Below are 24076 nucleotides of genomic sequence, written 5' to 3' on the forward strand. Positions count from 1 at the left end.
TACTGTAGACCTTTGGTATCATTTCGGGCATTATTAGTGGGGTAATGTTAAGAGACACTTCGGATCCATTAGCCTCTGCGCTAAGCTATTCAGCTGATAACGCTACGCTACGCTAACTCTCCCAATGTTCGACCCAGGTGAAAAAAGCTTCTGGGGGGGTGTTTGGCTCGAGATCATGGTGCAAAGGACCGTAGGGTGAAATTACTCCGAACCATCACTTTAAGAGTAACTTAGCACCAGGCTGAAAAGCACTGTTTTGCTGCCCTCTCTGGTTGAAGGTAGCCTGTTTCACCATTAGTAGTAGATGGATGTGGTCAGAAACGTGTTCTGTTGCTCCTATAACCCCATCCAACCGTGATGGCGTGGGGTCTTGGGAGTACACATGTACATCATTGCAGCCAGGTGAGAAGTAAAACCGCTGGAGGTCAGCAAAGAGGACATTTTCAGCAGGTGTTAGGTCACTCTATAATGGTTTCTTAACTGATTGATTGATTGTTTTCATGCATTAAGATTCTTGAAAGGAAGTATGATGTCATTCACATTTTAACAGTTTATCTATTTCCCCTTCTGTAAGGCTTGGGAGAGTATGACTTGATTCAGTGTAACCAAGACATAACATTACTTCATTGTTATAATATACTGCTGTTTTCAAACTGATTTATGTCACACATTTATATTTTGGTTAAAAAAAAAGATTGCTGTAAATTATATTTTCAATTTAATTTTTTTAATTACCAATCCAATGTTTTACCTCAGTACGCAGAAGGTAATATTGAAATGTATAGATTGGAAATCAAAAATGTAGCTTTGGTCTAAGATATAGTTAAAATACTGTACATTGGTTTTAGCAGTGCTCCTCAAATGAACTGATGAAGGGATTTTTCTTACAGTTTTTAGTTTTTAAGTATTTTAAATAGGATATGCTCTGGGACAAAATGCCATTGTTGACATAATGATGTCAACTTAATTTTACTTAGAAATAACATTCATTTTGTTGATTAAATGGGAATTATATCTAAGATATGCATGCTTTTAATAAGAGTACTGATATATAAAGTTAGAACCAACATGATTCACTTCCATCTGATGAGAAACACTGACTTATGACTAGACGTTACCTTAAGACACTCATCAGGAGTCAGATAAGCAACAGGATTTTAACCGTTGGAGGTGGGAGTGGCGATGCTGATCATGGGTTGGTGTTTATGGCTTGACATCATCCATTTTCACAGGATGTATTATGTAAATGTGAGAGAACTGCTGTTTTTATGCCACAAGGGGGAGCCTTCATTTCAGAGATCCAGTAGGGAACACCAATAACATACCTCTATTTTCTACAGTAGCATTTAAAAGGTTTTTGATATAATAGAAAACTCAACTTAGATACTGTTATTAGAAAATTTAAATCAACTAAGTTTTATTTTGTTTCAGGATTTTAACTTATTCAGATAATGTAAATGGTGTAAGAATGCAAACATGGAGATCCTTTCTGTTTTAACTATGGATTACAGTCTGTATTATCAATTCAGGTTAAGAAACTAGTGTTGCTTTCATCCTATTTTACAGGCATTTCTTCCTTTTATACTCTGCTAAAATGCAAAAAAAATAGGTTTGATTCTAATTATTTGGTCTTTTTTTATTGCACTTTGGCAGCAGATTCCTGTGTAGCTTTAGATCTGAGTTGTCCTATTAGTAAGCCTAATTTATACTTTTGTAGCAACACTATTTTTATATAATGGCGAAGAAAGGGTTCAGTGTCTTTTTCTTTTTTTTCCTGTGTCATATGTGGCAGCACTGTTCAATGTTTCTTAAATACATTACCCACTGTAGTATGTGATGTGTGAATAAACTCCAAATCTGTGTCAACAACACTGTGGTGTATATGCAATTAGAGGAATGCTAGCTGTATGTGTGTGTTGAGAGGAGATGGATGGTCAAGTATTGTAATGCCATGAAGTCCAGTGTTACCACTGTGGCAGTGTGTAGCTTTTAACTCACTTTGCCAACATTTCAGATGAAAGAAGTTTCCTTTGCAGTCAAGGAATGAAGTAAAATGTTTAGAAAGCCTACTTCTGTATTTATGAATCAAGAGAACTTGAGAAGATATGTTACGATCTTCCTGTAAAAAATGAGGCTAGTTGCTTATTTTCAGTATGAATGAGGACTCCCACCCAGAGAGAAATGAAGCAGAGATTTCCACAGTGGCTGAGTGGTAGAGACGGAGGACCTCAAACACATGTAGAGGGGAAAGAGGCCTTATATAAGGGCAGAGCGATTGAAGACTCACACATGGGGAGTGAATATACAGAGGCTGCTTAGAGGTGCGTGCAAGGGTTCCCCAGGGGCCACGGATAGGGCAAAAGAGCGAGGGAGTGAGGCAGGAAGAGGGAAAGAGCGAGCAAGTGTTCGTCAGCCTGCTGTCTTTCTTCCTCCTTTTACACCCGGGTCAGTCAGCCCCCAAGGTGCATCAGTCTGCTGGCATGCAGAAACACCCACACTCTTGTCTCCTCCGCTGCTCCCAACACAAGGGCTGCCTACCAAAGCTTAATTTGCAGCACATGCGTCCAAATTTGCCTCCCCCCACTCATTCTCCACTGCCCCAACACACACACACACACACAGACACACACACACACTCTAAGACCTCCTCCCTTCCTGCACACCACACTGCTGAAGGTGACGTTTTTCCACAAGCTATTACTACAGTGAGATGCTAGGTTTGTTTTTACTTACGGCACCAAGTGTTTGCCCTCATTTTCAGTCATTTAGAAAAGCAAAATGAGGGGAAAACAAACGCCCGTTGGACAATTGCTTCCGTTTTGTTCTGGGTTAAGGATCATAAAAGTTGCAGATCAGCTCTTTCTCAAGGAAAGTGAGGAGGAGTGTGTGGGGCTGTTTTCCATCAGCATACATCTACACAAGTCATATACACAGCAAATGCAAGTTTTTTCTTTGCTGGATGCCATCAGGCTTTGACTGCATTGGGAGTTTGATAAATGCAGTAGCAGCTGAATATAAAGGGGGTTCCCTCTGTACCAGTATGTGAACACTAGGTGGCAGTATCTGGCTTTTTATCAGCTATAGAATGGACACAATGAAAGCATCACCGGTATGATATAATCCAATCCAGAACCAACTAAGGCCTCTGAAGATAATATAGATTTGAGAGCAATTTTCAATTGCGTTTTATTTCTCAGGTGTAAATTTGATAAATGGAAACACTGAAGTACTGCTGAGCTCCAGGTACCCCAGGTCATTATGTTCCTTCAGAACATGGAAGGCCAAGATGTTTTGAGACCTGCAAAGACAGCCAGAAGACCATCCAATAATCCAGAACTATTTTTGCTTTAATTCTGGAGGATTTGTATATTTTTGGACAGTGAGAGGAATCGAGAGAACCTGAGGAAATCCCCTGAAAGAGTCAAGTTGATAGCCATTAATCAATGAGCTACTATGCAGCACTCTACTAAACCCATTTACTGCCGGTGTTAATGTTAAACTCCTACACACTGACTCATTATTTCAGCCCATGAAGCTGATTGTTCTGCTTTACCCAGTAAGACGCATGTAGCTGTCCAGCTACATCTACTGTAACACAAAAAGTTCTGTTCACTTCCCTTTGCCCTTGGCTGTTACACAATCGAAAGAGAGGGATCCAGGTTTCGTTTTCCAAGCCCAAATCAGGCAGTGCCATGTAGCTTTGCTCCCACCTCTAGCATTGACAAGGTTGGCACCCTCACCCCTTTCCCAGCCTATGGCCATCACAGCTGTCCCGACTTGTCTACTCAGTGAGCATTGGAGGGACAGGCGGAAGGAAGTGTCCTCATCCTCCTCTCCTCGTCCTGTATGGAGGACCCGGTGGCACCGGCAGTGTAGTTTCTCCTGCTCAGCAGGTGCTGACTTTTATCAGTAGTGACATGAATGTACAGAACTGCCAGGGCGCATCCACCCAGTTGCTGTCAGGTGTCGTTCCCGCTAACACTCCACCTAGCCCCTGACCTCACAGGCACCCGGTGCGCCTGTCTGTTCGCCTGCCTGCTCTGCTCCCTCTGCACACCTGCGCAGACACACTTATATACACATGCATGCACCTCATACAGACTCCCTCAGATTCAGGCCTTTTCCCCACATAGGCCCAAAAGATTTTAGTTTGTGGCTTCTCATGCACGTCTATGGGTTCTGCCCTAAGCCACATATGATACAATATGATGCAAACACACATGATGAGTGTCCAGGTGTTTTTGCACTCCTCACATGTACCAGGTCACAGGTGCATGCAACTTTTGTCCCTGAAAAAAAGTACACACAGTCTGTAAAGCTTGTGAAAGGGAATTTCCACTGCCTATTACAGTAGGCAGAGCAGCATTTGAATATTTCATATCTAAGTCAGAGTTATGAGATGACGCCCTAGTGTGAAAATGTGATGTTTGACTCTTGGCTTGAGGAAGGCAAGTGGCGTCACTGTGAAAAAAAAGGTCAAGGTTAAATTTGCTTTGTGGCTATAAATAGCCCTTCAGTGATGTCCCCCTGATCTCACCGTTATTATTTATTAATTGTCATCATGATCTGGGGAGCACATCCAGCCTCACCATGCAATTTCAGACAGCTGAAGACAATGACAAGAGGAGGACAAATCTAAACCAGAATTTTAGACCCTAACAATGAAGCCCATATATTTAGGGCATAGTGCCAAAGATTTGTTTTGTGTAAAGACGTCATTGCCCTTATTATGTTAAACTGTCATATTCAGGATTGCTGATGCTGGTCTTCACAAGCATTATTCTTGCCAGGGTTATTAGGTCATTGGCTGGGTTCCCGACATGACTCTGCCTTTTGTTAAGTATTTTTTTTCATCAACTTAATTTCTCTATTCTACAATGAATTTGCACCAAGAGCACCTAAGGCTCAACAGGTAACATTACACATACCAATAGAATTGAGTTATTTTGCCGGGAAATTATTATTACAAGTTGAAAGTACTGTAACCAACTCCTCTGTCTTGGCTCATTATACAATCTGTTCCTTCTGTTGCCATTTTCTTTTTTTTTTTTGCTCCCCTGTTTGTCCCTCCTCTGTAGCGTCTGCACAGTTTTCAGCTGCTTAGTTCACCTTCTGCTGCACCTTTCAAACTTCTTTTCCTGCAAATGAGTTGTTAGACACAGTCCCTTGGGCTGTGTTGACAGCTCACTAAGCTAAAACATATACCATGTACTTGTAACATAGTGAATTTAAATCCAGTTCCTCTCACTCCTCCCTGTTTTAGCAATCGGTCCCCCATTGCATGTAATTGTTATACAGTAATGCAAAAGAGCATTTGCATTTTTTTTTTATCTGCACAGTTCTGGTTCTGCAATATTTGTAGGTTTACTTTTCTTTCATAAATCACTTCTCTCTTTTGGTCCATGGACTGTAGACTGCAAGAAGTAGCATTTGCTCACTCAAATCTATAAAAACATTTTAATGGAATATTTCAACATAATGCGCTTATTACTCTTGTTAAGACTTAGATTAAAAGAAGAGCAGTGTTCTGTTTAAAAGTGAATTCAATTCCTCCTTTTTTTTCTTCTTTTTTTTGCGTCGGCCAAGGAGGTTATGCATTTGGTTCGTTTTGTCCGTTTTTTGTTGGTTTGTCCATCTGTTAGCAGGATTACAGAAAAGCTGCTCGCCCGATTTTCATGAAACTTGGTGGAAGGGTATAGCATGGGCCAAGAAAGAACCCATTAAATATTGGAGCAGATCCAAATCAGAGGGCGGAAACAAAAATAATTTTTCACTGTCATTAACATTGTGAGATAAGGCGTTTGTGCTGCATTAATGTGGTGTCGAAATAATCAGAAAAATGAGTTCCTGACTGGAAACTTACCACTGCATGAACATTATGAAATAGGGTATGCCTTTGCGGAGGTCTGCGCTCTCCAAGTGCCCATCTAGTTTTTTATGTTTTGTGGTGCTGGGGAAGGATGGATGGGGTTGGTAGATTAATTTACAGTTGTTGTTTTGGTGAATTATAACTGAGCTATTTCAGATATGTGATCTAATAGGTTACACAGTAGTGAGGAGAAAGTAGTTTTGTGAGTGACTTCCTCCCTCTGGCAGTCCAAGTGTCATCACTTAAGTATAGGCTACAGTTCTGCTTGATTTTAGAGCATTTAAATTGTATTACAAAACTTTTAAATCTGTTTTATTGCTACATGTCATGACTGTGTTGTTCGGATATTGCCCTTTTAGTTTTAAAAGAGTTATCTTTTACCACAGAACATTCCAGGCCAGCTCGCTCTTTATGCTTGGCTCGTTGCCAACCAATGTTGTGTGAGGCGTTGCTCTGGAGCGGAGGTAAAGCAAGTACATTTTTAATGATTTAGCATTGAGTGCCTTTCTATTCTATATTCCATCATCTCATTTCCATGATTTGTAACTACTTGGTGGCTGGAATTATTCCTTAGGGAGAATAACTCCTTGGCAGAGAAGCAGACACTCAATTGAAAATACACACTAGGCAATTTTAATTTGAGAGGATACTGAAAAATGACCCATTTATTAAGCCTGTTTGATAATCAAAGCTGATGGATAGTTTCAATTTTCTTAACTCTGCAGCTGCTAAAAGGAAATGAGGAGAGGCTGACTGTGTCTTGTTATTTGGATATATGAAATGAGGTGATTTATAATTAAATGGAAGTATGCTTTTGTGATCATAAAGCTTAATTGTTTATGTTTTATAAAGAGTTTTTTCCCCATAGTAATGACCTGAGATGAATGTGCACTCATACAAATATTAACCTTATTTTAAATGATTGCCAACACTAAAGAAGACCAAAATATACCACAGATTTAAGTCTCTCATAAGTTGTCTCAAATCTGGTGCAAACACAGAGGGGCCCAAGGGAATTACAGGTGCATCATGATGATGCAACCCACTCATCAATGTCCTAGTCCTTGACAATGTCATTGTAAAGTGAGGAAAAAAAGAAGCTTCTGGGATCTGTTCAGTGAGGCAGGCTTGTTTACATTCTCCCTTTTCTTACTCCTCCTAATTCTTTCTGGCATTCTTTTTCCTCTCACTCCTTTGTTTTGATGGAAGCTGGTATCTTATTGGTGGAAACGAAAAGACAAGTTGATTGATCAGGCCGGGGGGTATTGATCAAGCTGATCCTCTGCCGTGACCCTTGACCTTCTGATTGACAGGAGCCCCTATAATGAGGCCTCGGAACAGAGACCAAATTATAGGGGGTTTTGGGAAGGGCAGCTGTGGGAAAAACAAGAAAACCCAAGCGCGCGCACACACACACACACACACACACACACACACACACACACACACACACACACACACACACACACACACACACACACACACACACACACACACACACACACACACACACACACACAAACCGGCTCAATCCACTTGGTGCCATTGTTATATTGCAATGGCCTCGATAACCCCAATTTGCATAATCGGCTTTTGCATTGTTTGGCCCAGACACATTAAGGTGCAGTATTGCATTGTTGACTGCAAATCAGCACGTGCCCATTGTTTGCTCATCTCAATGTAGCATTATGCATTGCTTACTTATGCTGCAGCATGTGTTTTTCTGCTTACTGACTTTACCATCACACTAAACGCATTATATTTCCTTTCCCAGCCGGAGTAAAATATACATTACATCTTACGCAACGCAGTGTGTCCACAAAAACCACAACCTTGTTTTTGCGTTCCACAAAGCACTTATTTACGACAGACCCAAAGAGCATATATGCTCTTTACAAAGTCCACTGCATTTTGTTAATGTTGTTTACCAAGCACATTCTAGACATTCCTGCCATTTTTCTCTTGCTTATAGTCTCCTAACAACTACACATCTTTGAATGCTGTGAAACATTTGTACCTTAGTTTTTAAGCTCTATACACAGAAAATTCACTTATTTCAGTCTGATTTCACGCTAATAACCGTAAAGTAGGCTACATTTGTGTGTACACACACTATGGACCCAAATGCAGGCTCCCACCTACTCTGTGTGGCCATATCCGTTTCTGCTTACAAATAAATGTGCAAACCATTTAAATGCAGTTGTACAGATAAACACTTGTACATTAACAGTACAGGGCCGTGACGCTGGTGTCACTTTGTGAATCTGATGCTTTTGGAACATAGTTTTTCTTTTATTGTTTGTTCAAATGATTGTAAACATGCCATGCCAATGAAACAAGAAAACCTCAACAATATTGAGCAATATAAGCTTTAATAGGTGTGAAGCTTTGAAAAGTGCTCACAAAGGATGGTTGAGAGAATGTTGATTTTGTTGTACTTGTGTAGGGCTTGTCCAGCTTATGACAGCCGTTGGTTTAGTTTTAGTCATATAGCTCAGTAGCATATAGTAAATATTTATATTTAGTATTTAGTTTTTGTACTTACGATTGCAGACTGATATCCTTCATGGGTGCAGCAAAACACAGCAAAACACTAGGACATCCAGTGGTCTCTCACTGTAATGATTCCCTGTAGTTTGTAACTACATTTATAAAATGGTGTACGATGTGGAGACACCCTGACCTCCACACTGCAGAGGTTTTGTTTAGATGAAACAAATTGTGCTGAGGCAAGCTCTACAACAGCCTTATCTCCACTTTGAAACCAGTTAAACCAGTCTACAGCTGTTATCTATATCTTTCAATGTTTGATGTTTTCTCTCCGTACTGCTTAACAGTGTTACTGCTAGTCTGTGGTCACTGCTGTCAAATTTGATTCATCCCCTAACAGCCTTCGTGCAGCCTCATGCAGTCATATTTATTTTGGATATGAAAACTTGTGACCATTAACTCTAGGTTTTTGTTTAAGCCATTATTTTTTCTGTTCAAAAAGAAAAAAATTATTATTAATATATTTTATTAAAACAACAAAAATTGCTGCCTTTTTGGTTTAGCAAGACTGTGTTAAATACATTTGGTTTGGTTTTTTGCCTATATTGGGACAATGCAACAAGTTGTAAACACAACTTTAGCTTATTTACGCATAGAGCAACATTAGCATTCAATTGGAGTCCGATTGGGTATACCTGAAGAACGTACAATAAGTTCAATATTCATTCTCCTTTTTAGCTCTGTTTTGGTCTCCACCAACTCCTGAGGGCAAAAGTTTGCCTCTTTAGTTGCTTAATGCTCTACTAAGTTTACATGCTAGTCACTAACATTGTGGTGGGAGGTTTATTACCTTGTGATTTTAAATGTACTTTGTTTTAATATGTTTCATATTGTATGTTTTATGTAAAGCACTTTGTGATTTCTTATCTGTGAAAAGCTATATAAATACATTTTACTTACTTACTTACTTGGCGTACAGTGGGTTTATCAGAGTTTTGCAGGCCGTAAAAACAATTGCAATTACAATTTTCCCATGGTATCAGGTTCTAATCCACAGCCCTCCAAAAGTTTTACTGATATACTGTACATAAGAATTGTGTGAACCTGAAGCTGTGAGGAACATCTTGCAAGTAAAGAAAGGAAGGTTTGAGTTCAATGTGTGAATGTAATGCTGAAAATTTACTAGTGACAAACTGGCAATGGCATGCATTTACTCTTTGCATTCTCTTCCTCAAATATCTCCTTGCCCTACAGCAATCTATTGGTTACCCTAAATGTTTTTGCCATTTTTCTTTCAAAGGGCCATATCCCATTCACCTTACCAGACATTTTTCCACTCTTCCTCACCCAGATGGATCAGACTACCTCAAGCTTAAATCTCCAGAAATCTTCCAAGAAATAATTTCTTTCCTTAATCCTTTCTTGGAAAGCATGCAGTTTCAGCCATCCTTTGGTGAACTGGAGGCCTGCGCCAAATTGTTGTCAGTCCTGGGGGTTTGATGCCTCAACCTGGTTAATACCACTGCAGAAACCACTCTACTTTGTGTTTTTATGGACAAGCGTCACTGCAACTGTATTTCAAGTAGGCCGGCTAATGAGCTTTTTAACCATCTCCATATGGACGTGCTCTAACGTCTAGACGGAGGGGCAGTAGTGGTGGCAAACGGTGGTGTGCTGACTGTGCCGTACTCTGCACCCCTGCACATATAATTCTTCCCCACAAGCAGCAGAGTTAAACCAAGGGCAAGCCTTGGTTGCCATTGGGGACCCATAATGGGTTATTGTTTACCACACAGCTCACAACAGCGGCTAAAATCCAGGATGTGAAGATGATGAGGAACACACTCCTCATGCACAATTGCATATGTAGACAATGATGTGATGTTCAGCATGGTTCTGTATTTCCTGAAGTATTTAATTTGGAATTCAAACTCAGTAATCCTTTAAACTATTTTATTTATATATATATATATATATATATATTTTTTTTTATTGCATTTTATGCCCATATTTGATAGTGATAATGAAGAGATACGTGTGAAAGTTAGAAAGGTAGAAAAGGTTTATGAGGTAGCTGTTTTAAAATGTACATGTGGATAGGTTTGACAAAAGCACTTTTTGTGTTTTGGCCTTTCAAAGCAGATCAATTTAAAAATGCCAGTCCTGCATTGTAGTTTAGATGGGGAATTTCATTTTTTTGAAAACACTGTAGTAGTAAGATACCAACTTTCTGCCACCTCCGACTCTGCTTTTATTGACTTCATACTAGCCCAGTATTCTGACAACAGCAAAAGCAAGACACGCTAATGGACACCCATGTTGATTGATCAGCTATACTAAAACACAAAATAAACAATCACAGAGCAACAAAATTTAGCCTGACCAGCTAGGACATCAGTAGCCAAGCCAGTTGGATAAGGGAGAATAAAGAGGCAGACTGGAAAGTCATTGGGTGGGATAGGGATGACATAGAAAAAATAAGATTAGAATGTAATATATCAGCGTAGTGATACAAATGCATTTAGGAGAGATGATTAAATTACAAATACACAACTATGTGCTTGATTTAACTTCTCCGTTTACCGATCCAGAATGACGATAAGATAAGATAAGATGATTCAATTTGCTGTGATGAATTAATGTAAATTAAACAGTAGACTTCACTAATTCATGTGGAATAAGATGGAATAATTGACATTTCAGTGTCCATCAACAAAGTGTGACAGCGCATTGATTTCATGCCTCATACCAGACTCTACAGTACCATACTTTCTGTGACAAATAGTATTTCACGTATACCATTTTGCCAATACTCAATTATCACCGTAACACAAAAGCAGTCTTTACTTTCAGTGTTCATATAAATATATATATATATATTATGCCACTGTCCAGCTGAACTGGCTGCCCTTCCATGCTAAGCGCATATAAATGACAGCTGTCATAAGCATTAGGAAAGATTAAACCTGATTTACACAAATGTATACATTTTCTGTAATCTTTGCTATATTCTGTTTAAAAGTAACAAACAACACCTCCGTCTCAGTCAGCACATCTCTTATTGGGAAGTGCTTTCTTTTTTACCAGAAACTGCCTGCGTTTTTAGGCAGTGCAGGATTATACTCTTAAGGGCTTTAATGGGTATTCTGTAAAGGCATTATATTTAGAAAGAGCCACCGCCTTTAAAGGTCCTGGCCACTATTATGAAATGCTATTGTCACTACAGCTTTGCTTTTATTTTCCTTTGACATTTCTCATTCAGAATTCCCTTAAGTTTACTTAAAACCTCATCTGTATTATTCTTCAATGTGTTAACATTGTTTACATTATATCATTTTACTCTCCAGATCATACACACACAAAAACGAGTCAAAAGCATTTAGGTTTGCACTTTAGAAAAGTCACAGATTAAGCTGGGTGCATTAATGGATTATAGGACAATGTTTTTTTTTCCTATTTAACTCGCACTGCTCCACAGTCACTCTGGTCATGTTGTGGGATTATTCTACAATACTGCAACCACTTGTCTCTGAACAGAAGTGGTAGGACAGCAATGGCTGCATCACCGTGGAGCTAGAGATAAAGTTTAAGGATGCTTGTAATCTAGACACAATTTGACAAAGTTAATACAGTGTCTGTATCATTGATGAAAACAAAATGCACATATTTTTGCTCTATCCAATATCAATTTAGTGAGCTCTATGTCCACAGAACATGCTCAAGTTTTACCCATCTGACCTAACTGTTACTTTTAGAAACACAGATGTAATCTCCTTGGGTCAGTGAGTAAAAAGAGTGAAAAAAGCCAAAACTAGTTTTCATGCATTCAGATACTGATACTCTAACAGTATCACTTACTCCTACAACTCTGCATAAATACATTTATAATAAACATGGGTAAATATCAGTCCATACCAAATGGCTTTTATTTTCCATCAAAGATAGATGCCTGTGTTTAGACATTGCATGACAAAAAGGTCAGATAATGTGACTCAAGTAATTGGGAATCTATTGCATTTTCAATTGGGTTAAAAAGGCATTATTATATTATAACTATCTTGTTCAAGATGTACTAGTCACTGCTGCATGTGTTTTTTTCCCTGATTTTTCCTGATGTCAAATTTGTCCTGTGGTGTTTAATTCACTGTTGACCTCTGACTGATCTTAACACCATGCAGTGTATTCTGCTTTATGGTCCGACTCAGATGTGCAGTGGGATTTAAATAATTGCATAGTGGTTCTGTGACATGAACCGTCATGGGTCATTAGGTTAAGATGGGATGTTGTCTTCCTGGACCATCAAATCCAGAAACAACTGGGAATCAGCCTGTTTTTGAAAATAGATATTGTGACGCTGGCAAATGGTAGAGCCAAGGAGGCACATTTAGTGATTGTTGATTGGTTTATACCCTCAGGGGTTAGGTGGGGGGTGCAAGACTGTACTAAAACAATTCAACTCAATCTCCTTGCATAATGGAGGCACGGCAAATGACCTTTATGTGAGCATGATTCATGGTTGTTTCCCCTCCCTTCAAACTGTACATAGTGTACCAACCTGAACGGATGCTGACTCTTAAGGCATTAGGTCATCTTTTCTATCTTCAGCCCTCATGTTCCTTTATAGAGAGAGAGAGAGACAGAGAGTGATAGTCTGATCTAAGGTGAAGAAGCAAAGAATGTAATAACAGGACTGGAGAAGTCTTTCACATTCTGTCACGATACTTTGGTACCTTAGTGAGCTCAAATTTCCATTCCCTTCAGTGTTAAATTCTGTTATCAGGTATGTTTTATGGAAAGTCTGTGACCAGTGCTATTTTGCTGACTGAAACAATATAGGAAAAGAAGCATGCATCTTACTACAAAGTGTGCATCAAAAGCAAGCAACCTCATGGTAAACATTAGTTTTTGAGACAAGGACCCAAACAAAAACTCTTTCAAAGAGATGGAAGTGTTGCCACACAACCACATCTAACAGGAGAATGTGTGTTAACATGTCATGTGAAGGTTTTGACACACACACACACTGTTATCCACTGTCTCCTTTGACAAGATTTAGATTTGTGGTCAATGTGAAACTCTGCTCCCAGCGACTTCCTAGATCAACACCTCTCAATATGTGATTTCCCCTGTTCAAGACACAAAAGGAAATATGTGGCCCAAAGTCGCAACACCATATGAAAAAGAAGGCAAATATTTAATGTTTGTTCTCTCTTCCTTTTATGGTAGCTGGCAAGTTTTGGCTGTCTAAACACACATTCACAACAAACAACCGTGGGAGAACAGAGAGGAAACTCCAACATTCCAGCTGACTGTCTCTATGGAAAGCCATTAAAAGGTAAAGTCACTCTCCTCTCTGTGTCAAAATATCCTCAGAGTTACAGTAACATTGACCAAAGGATTGTTTTCATTTCACTCAGCAGCTGAGATCTACGAAGGCTTTGTCACTGGTCTCAAAGGCTTACAAACTTTAGTCGAGAGTGTGGTTTTGAAAGTTCCATCCATCTAAAGTGACGGGTCAGTAAACATTAGGATGTGTGAGTCAACCTGAAACTTACAAATCCCTTACATTTTTCTTTTTCAAATCCCTTTGACAAAAATCCTTGTGTGGCAATAGTGAATTGGGATAAATTTAGACTGGAGTTAGAGACGGAATAAATGAATGAAAAAAAAAAAAAACGAGTTGGCCAAAACAAAACATGCACAGGTAGAAAATATAAGTGCACTTATTGCCATTTTGTGGCTAAACACCTCAAACTCTGGTTTTTAAACCCTATAAGAAGAAAGGAAAAAGTAAAGAAAGGATAAGAACTGCTATGACTTTGTCCACGTTCTACCATTACTTCTTTGACCTACTGCTTACTTTTTTTTTGAAGACATTAATGGGAAACATGACTTTGACACGACAGTTAGGTATACATTTATACAATACGTCATACCTTGCCAAAGTTTAAATGGATAACTTTCCAAAGAGCCTGTGAGTAGCCTAAAAGTTGTATTTTTTATTGGATAAAACTTTATAATTTCTAAGCTTTGGATATTCATCCTTATCGATTACAACTATTATGTCTTAACATTACAAAATAAAAGCTTTGATCCCCAAATAATATAGTGAATAATTTCTTCATAATATTCTACAGTACATTTTAAACATTTACATAGAGGAGTAGTCATCCGTTCAACTAGGCTTTCATGTAGGCTATATCTTGAGGAATGTCATTGCCAAAATCTATGACTTTCAAAATGAAATCAACTGGCTTTCAGAGGGGTATTTCAACAAAGACCAACAAGGATTGGAGTAATTATTTAATGTTCTCAGACTGCTTGGTTATGACCCTGTGTTGTGGACTTGGTGGAAGTGTTGGATTGTTTAAATTGTAACCGCTAGAGGGATACATATACGCCTTTCAAACTCCGTAAACGCCACCCAATCACTATGTGCCATAGAGAGAATTGCCGTCAGTGAGAGTTGCCTACCTGTGTGACTTCCCACACTAGAAGAAAAAAAACAGCGCCGGAACATTTGAAACATGAGTTGTTCTTAAAAAGACTTAGAGAGAAACTGCCTTTAAAGCGGACGGCGAGCTCCGACTGCTCCAAGTGTATCTGCTTCAGGCAATCAATGAGGACCGCGATGCTTACTTCTGCAGCTCTCTGTCCCTCTTTCTCTCCTTCGCCTTACCAGATATTATAGTGCATTGCAACTTTTGTACAGGCATACAGGCAAGGGGAAGTTTTGATCCATTTTTTTTATCACAATTTACCTGTTGTTTCCTGTAATAAATATGAGACGTCGGTTTGTTGTCACTTTTATTTGGAATTTAATATGTGGCATTTCTTATGCTGTTTTACGGGTAGGATAAGGAAACAACAAAAAGGTGTGACAAGAGCTTGGCGGACAACTGTGGATTTCTGCGAGTAACTCCTACCGTCCAAAGGGGATGAGGGGGGCATCGGCCGGACCCCCCTCTTGATTGATTACTTATTAGTCATCCCTTTGGCTAAATGGGACCAACTGAAAAGGCACCGTGGAACACATACATGAATCAAATATTCCTGTGTCCCCTGAATGTCTCCAGAGTAGTTTTGCTTAAGAGAGGGGGTCGTGGCTTAGCATTATAAAGAGGGGAAAACAGCATAGCTTTATGGGTTTATTTAGACAGTTTCTACGGTTTGACATTCTACCGCTGTAAAAAGAGAGAAGGAAAAACTCGAAAGGATTTCCAAAAAGGAGAACATTGTGGACATAACATTTTTTTGTAGTTATTCCGTTGTTTATTTCATTTTTTTCTCTTCTTTTAAATATTTTTGTTGCTATTTCCTCTCCCGAAAAATGAAACTTTGGACATCTCCCTGGGTGTCTTGCCTGGTGATTCTCATCTTGTGTTTCGGATCAGAGTGCGGGACAGTCCGGAGAAAGGGGAGATCCAAGAGGGAGTTGGTGCGCATTAGTGAGGCGAAAGCCACCATCCCAGGGGCTTGTGCCACACGTCTGCCCCGGGGCAAACGCTCTTTGCCCGGCTTAGAGCGACGGGTGATTCGCCAGCGTCGGCGCTCCTCTCAGGCGGAGGAAAACTCTCCAGACCGGGGGAAAGCTGTCTATTTTACCGGCAGGGGAGATCAGCTACGACTGAAGCCTGGCGTGGAGATACCCAGAGGAAATTTCACTCTGGAGATGTGGATCAAACCGGAGGGAGGTCAACGATCACCCACAGTGATTGCAGGTAGCACTGTCTACACATCCTCCATCCTATTGTCAACCCAACTCCATTTATAAGTGTAACTCCAAAACTTACATTTAAAAATGTTGACTAAACATGAACATGTGAAGTATTTTATCCCAGTGTCATGTAGTCTGAAACAAAGCAACATGCAGTTTCAGCGAGTTGAAAATGAGTTCATCTATCAGACTAGACAATGATGTAATGTTCTGAAAAGTACAGCGGATATTGTAGGTAGTGCAAGCACAGGGTCACTGAAGATTTTGATTACATTTAAGTTTGCCGGCTTACAGAGAGACAATCGCTGCAATATGATTTTATTTTCCAAATGATTTTTTTCTATAATTTGTACTACTTCAGAATGATGATTTATGTGGGTTTAGTGATAAAAGTGAGGTGCACTGGCAGCAGATATAGGCTACTGCATCATTTGACCGGCAGCTGATGTCACTGTGCGTAAAATGTAATATCTCTGAACCGACTTGGCTATTTTAAAACTATGATGTAATGTCCAAAACTTTGTGAGCGAGCACGTCACGTCAGGCACAAAGCGGGAGAGATCTGCTGTATGTGTAGGCGCTTTAAGCGCGCAGCTCAAGCCGTAAACCGCAAGCTTTAGTGTCCCCCAAAATCGACACCTTTGGATTGGCTACCGGAGTTACGGGACAGGAGAGATCCAGGGTTTCCCCTCATGATCGAAATGTCCTACGTGTGTTTGTGCTGTGGCGGTGAGCTTTCATGGTCACCGGTTGTGTTATGTAGGCTACAGTGTCTCCAATACGCAGACTATTGTGCAAAATCATGCGTCGACGAATCTCTAATGTAAGGCAAAATGTGATAGTGATGATACATCTATATCCACTGACTGCGCAGAGGACACACACACACACACGCACATGTGTAGATCCTTATTGTCAGAGGAAGGCTCGACACTTTATAATTGTCATTTGTGCGCACTCCTTTTCTCCTGCAGCCATGCGTAAAGGAGCACCAAAAAGGTGTTAAAACTGTTCTGCATCATCTGTTTTGACCAATAGCGTTTTTGTGCATTACAGTATAAGACAGTTTTTGTTGTTGCTTTTCTTTGCCGATAGGGAGCGTTGCATTCACAACTCATTGTCTGCTATAGTACTTGTGCAGATGGCTGCCTTTGAACTGAACTGAATTGAACTCAGTCCTCCTCAGTCTATACCAGTCTGCACGCTTGAGGAATCAACTAAACCATATGACTTCATATACATGCTCTTTTTTATTTTCTATCTGTCTGGCTCTTTCAAAACAACTCTCCTCCTGTACACACACAGACACATAAATACTCACGTGTGTGTGTGTGTGTGTGTGTGTGTGTGTGTGTGTGTGTGTGTGTGTGTGTGTGTGTGTGTGTGTGTGTGTGTGTGTGTGTGTGTGTGTGTGTGTGTGGATATACAGTCCAGTACACTTTTAGGTAGTGCTAGCCAGTTGGCAGGGACATGCTCTGCAAAACCAATCGTTTGTCAGAGTCTCAAACTGGGGAAGAGGGGAGTTAGAGGGTCTGTTATGACCTGAGTGACTCCTAGATTTACAGAGGATGGACACAATAACAGCAACATCTGTACAGTATTATGCAACCCAGTACAACAACAACACTAACAACAGCCCCCACAATGATAGTTGAATAAACACCTCTGAGACAAAATCATAACAGAAAATGAACAATATAGGCTTTACAGATGTGGCATTAGATCAAATTATGTTGTACAGGTGTTAGTGTTGTGCCCCGCCCCCATCTTGTACTGGCTTCTCCCTAGTAGGGATTACCATTCATGTATGTTCATTTTTTTTTTAAAGATTTGCTCCCATCATGCTCCCATCAGTGAGAGGGGCCTTAAAGAGAACAAATATGATGATCAAACAAATTCAATAAAGCCTAATCTTTTAAATCCAATTCAGGCCTCAAAAATCCCAGTGCCTCTAAAAATGCTCCATCCACTTGTTTTGATCCCAGCACAGTGTTGTTTGCAGCAGCTGTTTTTTTTACTGTGTTGTTTTGACCATGTCTCTCTCTCTCTCTCTCTCTCTCTCTCTCTCTCTCTCTCTCTCTCTCTCTCTCTCTCTCTCTCTCTCTCTCTCTCTTTTCATTCTTGCTTTCTTCCAGATTTCACTTTTCCTTTATATATAATAACAACAATGACATTAGTAAACAGTAGGGCAATGGTGCTGAATAAATATGAAATGAATAATGTAACAGGTTGCTTTATATCCATGAGGTAGGTGGATATGACACATGTACTGTATGTACATACAGTACATACAGTGCTTGTATTTAACAGTATATGTACATGTTAAAAAACAATGTGTAAAAAAATATGTAAGTGGAGTTAACCAATTTTCTTATAACAATTGCTCGAAGAGATAGAGTTCAGGGATCAATTAGCTGTTACTTTATACTCCACAGATAAGGGATCAAGCCATCATCAAATACAGGTGTGGATTATCTTGTGCCCTTTGAATTACACACACACACACACACACATACACACACACACACACACACACACACACACACACACACACACACACACACACACACACACAACCCACACACACACAACCACACAATTACACAATCAGAACATCAAGTTCTGTGTCCAAATGTTATGCAAACTTTGTTGTGCCCTATTAGCCCTTGTATCCGGGTCACGTTGGGTTGTCCCGCATCAAAGGAAGAGGAAAATAAATCACACAAGGAATGGAGGCTCTCTTCCATGACCTGCTGGGGGCAATTATATAAGCAGACGTTAGCAGATAATCGCTGCAATAACAGACATGTTTTGGTGCAGTCACAGTGTGATGATACATGTTCAAAAACAAATTTTACTTGGTCTGTATTTCATGGAAACTTGAAAATTGTATCCTCTTCCTGTTTTTTCATACTCAAATCTAACTGGTAGACTAAGGAAGATGAATAACTTTGAGATCATAACTAATAACCTAGCAAGTTAGAGTTTGAAGAGGGGTTGAGCCCTGAGTGCAACGCTTATACTCCGCAATCATTACTTCAACTAGAAACATCTTCACAGTCTTATTAGTGTGAATCATTATCATGGTCATGCACTGTGCCTTACTGTGAAATAATGAGTGTTTGGAAAGATTACAGTTTGATTAATGTTAATGTAATTTAATGGGAAGGTTTTGTGTGAGGACAGTATCAAAGTATAAGTAACAGTGCAGAAAAAGTGGTGTTAATTTATGCTATCTGACGTTCAAAAACATGTTTTACTATTGGTAGATTGTTAATGACTCATTAAACCCAGCATTGAGTTGAATTCATTCAGAGGGAAACTTGACAGCCAAGTCAAATGTTTAAAAAAGTGTTTTCAAGTGGTGTGATGACATTTTTATAATCAATATCCTTGTTATGTTCATTGAGTTTGTTTTTAAAATATTAATGGAATTTTCCATTGTCTCTTTGGGGAAATTGCTTTGGCGATCACTTTCATATGACCATGAAAAGTGCCTTTCTTTCACCTTTCAGAGCCTGAACAGCTCAAAAGTAAACGGAGTCCTCATTGTTCCCTTCCTCCCTGCTTTTTATCAAGTCCTTGTGACATTTTCCTTTGAGTGTGTATGTGTGCTTTTTTACTTTTTCTTTTTTCCTGAGTGTGTTTTTCCTGGAAAAAGACAAATGGCAAATGCGAGGAAGGTTGCCTTTGAACCTGACAGAAAAAGCTTTTTGACATTGCGTGTGCACATGCAAATCCCTTCATGTGTGTGTTTCTGAGAATACACAAATGTGTGATTTTCAATTTGCCTGTGTGTCTGGGAGTGTGTCTATTTATTTCATGAGCATGTACTGTATATATATGCATGTCCGTATAAGTATATGCATATGTGTGTGTAGGTGTGTTTGTGTGAGCCAGAGGAGTCGCAGTGCATGGTCTGGAAAAGTGTAGTGTGTTAGATTAATTGAGCATGGCAGAATTATGACAGCTGTTTACACTAGAAGCCCTACAAGCATTTTAGCACACCTTTTAGCCTTGAGTCCACTAGCTGACAGATGGAAGGCTTTTTCCTTCCAGTGTAGGGGAAAGCCTGAAAACGTCATCAAAGGTCCAAAGGACTGACCTTGACGCTGAACCCAACCCTTGCTCTTTGAACATTTGTCCATTGAAATACCAAGTTAATGAATGCATACTGGAGTGTGCATCTAATTAGAAACAGGTCAAAGTTAGCAAGGAGTCCGTGCAATCACCATTTTGCCAAATTACTCAATACCTATATGGGCTAGGTGTGCAGGTCACATATTAATTGTCTCTTATGATATAATTACCAGTTAGAAGTGCTACCCTGATGTTAGCAATTCCCAGGAGTGTATTCTTGTGACAAGAATGGAGTCTTGCTCTCTCCGCAGAATCACCTGCTAACACACTTTCACATGCTGAGTTGGACCTTGTGAGGCACTACAAGGTGCTTTGGAATCTTTGCACACTTTGACTGGACCGTATAGATATAAACACATAGTCACGAACATGCATTAAAAAAACACACATGCACAGACATGAACTTGTGTGTGTGTTACACGTACCTCAACAAGCCCTAAACAAACAAACAGTTAACATTCACAGATCCCCTAAGAAGTGAAAACACATTACCATGCTGAATCTGACATATACGGTCCAAGTGAAACAGGAAAAAGGTGTTTTGGTGCCTCTACAAAAACAAGGCCATAGCGGAAAACTAGCCTTTTCTGGCTACCCCACTGGTAAAGGACATTCACACGAATGACTTTAAATGCACTCAGTGTTCATGCGAAGCCTATACAGAGACATTTCCATGGGGTCTCCCTTAGCTAAACATGCACTTCAACCCAATTTCCAGGGGAACATGCATTTATATAAAAAATGTATATCATATTTATACATTTGCTCCCAAACTACATTTTTAGTCTCTTTGGAAATAACACTTTTCAGTATATTTCAGAACGATCTATAGAGTGTTCATATAGATGTGGCATATTGACCAACAAATACTGAAATAAATTAGCATTAAGGATCATATGCACGTGGCTTGTGGATGTTGCAAAATATTATTGAAAAGAGAAGATGTGAATTGAAAGTCAATAAAGTGTCAGCTCTCTTACAGGTGACCGATGAACAATGCTTTTCATTATTGCTGCTGATTTTCTCTTAAGTTCACACCCACATTCACATCTGGAAAAAAAGGCATGCACTTATTAATAGACTTTTTTCATTCTCTCTCCAGGTCTGTACGACAAATGTTTCTACGCCTCCAGTGATCGAGGCTGGCTGCTTGGCATCCAGGCGGTTAGTGAACACGGGAATCGTGACCCCCGCTTCTTCTTCTCCCTTAAAACTGACCGTGCCCACAAAGTGACCTCCATCCACTCCAATGCTCGCTATGTACCCAACCAATGGGCACATGTGGCCGTCACATATGATGGCGTGTACATGAAGCTCTTTGTCAATGGCGCCCAAGTCGGCGTCAGTCGGGAGCAATCGGGCGATGTCTTCAGCCATTTGACCAAAAAGTGCAAAGTGCTGATGATTGGGGGGAATGCACTGAATCATAATTACAGGGGGGCAGTGGAGAGAGTGGGTTTATGGAGGCAGGCCAGAGGGCAGAGGCAGATTGTCAGGGATATGCAGGGCCATGAGGACCCCCAAGATCTACCTCAGCTGGTCATACGTGAAACATTCGAGCACCCAGGTCGGAAGTGGCTGACTGTAAAAGATGGTAGCTTTCCTCAGCCTGAGCAGGGGGTAGGTGGACGATTAGGGTTTCTGGGTGGTGGTGGAGTTGTTATTTCTGAGGGATTATTAGACACAACGCTGGACCCACCAACTTGTGGTCAAACTGTCTGTGACAATGTTGAGGTCATCAAAAACTACAACAATCTTTGGACCTTCCGTCGGCCCAAGAAAGTACGATATCGTGTTATAAATGTTTGGGACGATGCACGGATGAGGCCAACTGTATCAGACCACCAGATCAGCCTGCAGCACCAGCAGCTAAATGATGCCTTTAGTCCCTACAACATCACCTGGGAGCTAAGCATTCACAACGTGTCCAATTCTTCCCTTCGAAGCCGTTTGATTCTAGCTAACTGTGATATCAGCAAAGTTGGCGATGATGCATGTGACCCAGAATGCAACCATCCACTGACAGGGTTCGATGCAGGTGACTGCATGTCTGGGCATCGGAGCCGTTGCCCTGAGCACAAGCAGGGGAATGGGGTATGTGACCCTGAATGTAACTGGGAGAACTTCTTCTATGACCTTGGTGACTGCTGCAACCCCAATGTGACGGATGTGACCAAAACATGCTTCAACCGCTCGTCTCCACACAAGTAAGATCACTCTCTTCACATTTTGCATGTTACCATGTTTGTAGCACTGGTAATCCTTGCTAGTTGTTTAATAAACAAAATACTTAAATTCCCTAAAAAGCTGTATCCAACCACAGCATTCCTTGCTTAATTTTATAAAATTTTTTGGTTGATATGATTGAATAATTTTGGGAAACCAACTCCACACCATGGCCTCCCATGACTAGAGTAAATCAAACAACAAATCTTTCCATACATGTGTCCCTGAAGAGAGGTTTTTAATGTCTAGTCCTACTGTTTCCTGACAATTTTGACTGCGGCTGAGTGTAACATAACTCCCAGCATGTGTGGCCTGGGAAATCCTCTGGGAGCAGCTAGTCCAATCTAGCCTTGGCCTGGTTCAATCAGTGATCCACACTTAAGCAGGGCAAAACAAACACAACCAGATTACTTTCCAAGTAGTAAATGCGCAGGCCAGACCACTCATTTTTGTATACATTTTTCAACAACTCTCCCCACCTTTTTCTACTCTGTCTCTTATACCCAACGGTCCTAATTAAGCTGGGTTGATTGGAGAAAGGAGTTGGTTTGGAAAGAGTGACATTCAAAACAGAGTGGAAGGGCAATTAGAGGTCAGAAAGAGAGTCCAGTATGTTTTTTTGCTTGTAGCAATGGAAATCATTTTAAAGACATACCACTCTCTCCAGGAAACCACTGAAAGACATGTTTCCTGGGGAGAAAGGTATGGGTCCCTAAACGTGGGTGCCTGAAAGAATGTTTCCAGGAAAAACAGTGAAGAAAGTTGACTTCACTTGCACGTGAATAACAGTTTTACAGACTCTCCTAGGTGTACTGTACGTCAAGCAAGAGATTATGTGGTTTCATGCGGCTACTTTAGGATAATACAGAGGCCTTCATAAATGCAATTTTTTTGTTTTTGTGGTAATGTCATTGTGGCTTGTAGATGATGAGTAAAAGCTGGCAAGGACAGAATAAATCTCTGGAATTTGCTGTAATAAGGTTTGTGCCAGACCTCCAATAGCAGGATTGTTTGTTTCTTGGTACACTGAAACTCAACACAGTAGACTGAGACATTTTTGTGGACAATGCAGGGGGTCTTTATGGTTACGCCAGAAAAAGAGACAAAAATGACTGAAATTCAGATGTTTGTCAGGATTTTTTGCCACTGTCATGTGGGAACAAGCGAAAGGGAGAACAACTACCAGACCTTATGTGTGGGATTGTTTGGGTCTTTCTGATAGCATGAATCAAAGAAACCGGGCTGTTTTCAATCACAGTTAAGCTGGAAGCATTGTCTGGCACTATCCTGTTGTTTTGAAATGACCGCAAAATAGCTAAATAATGACATCTAATTAACAACATCAGAGGGGAAAAGCAGGTGGGTTTGTCGTTGCTTCCATCCCTCAATTCCCATCACATCCTTTCCAGCTTAGTCATCATTAGAAGCTCATTCATCAAGTGGCAGGCAAACTACTTCATTTAGACATCAGCCATTGGCAAAACGCTTGCCACTGCAATGTTCAAACCTCCCTGGGGGCGTTTGAAAGATGGGCTTGTGAAAGGAAGGATAGCTGCAAGAGAGAGAAAGAGAGACAGAACAAGGACAAGAGAATTATCAGTCTAAAGAAATAGATATTATCTCCCCAAGTGGTT

At 40.2% G+C, this 24076-nt stretch overlaps 1 protein-coding gene across 2 annotated transcripts in view; it reads left to right on the plus strand.

Moving 5' to 3' along the window:
- The first annotated feature begins 14864 nt into the window (after window positions 1–14864).
- The window catches only part of pappaa (pregnancy-associated plasma protein A, pappalysin 1a), a 105440-nt gene continuing 96228 nt past the window's right edge, over window positions 14865–24076 (plus strand). For both annotated transcript variants that reach the window (XM_039780440.1, XM_039780441.1), the window contains exons 1-2: window positions 14865–16080; window positions 21319–22423. In XM_039780440.1, the coding sequence (XP_039636374.1) occupies window positions 15690–16080; window positions 21319–22423 (1496 nt within the window). In that variant the 5' untranslated portion in view covers window positions 14865–15689. The remainder of the gene's footprint in view (window positions 16081–21318; window positions 22424–24076) is intronic.

Source organism: Perca fluviatilis, chromosome 17, assembly GCF_010015445.1.
Source record: "Perca fluviatilis chromosome 17, GENO_Pfluv_1.0, whole genome shotgun sequence".
Taxonomy (NCBI): Eukaryota; Metazoa; Chordata; class Actinopteri; order Perciformes; family Percidae; genus Perca; species Perca fluviatilis.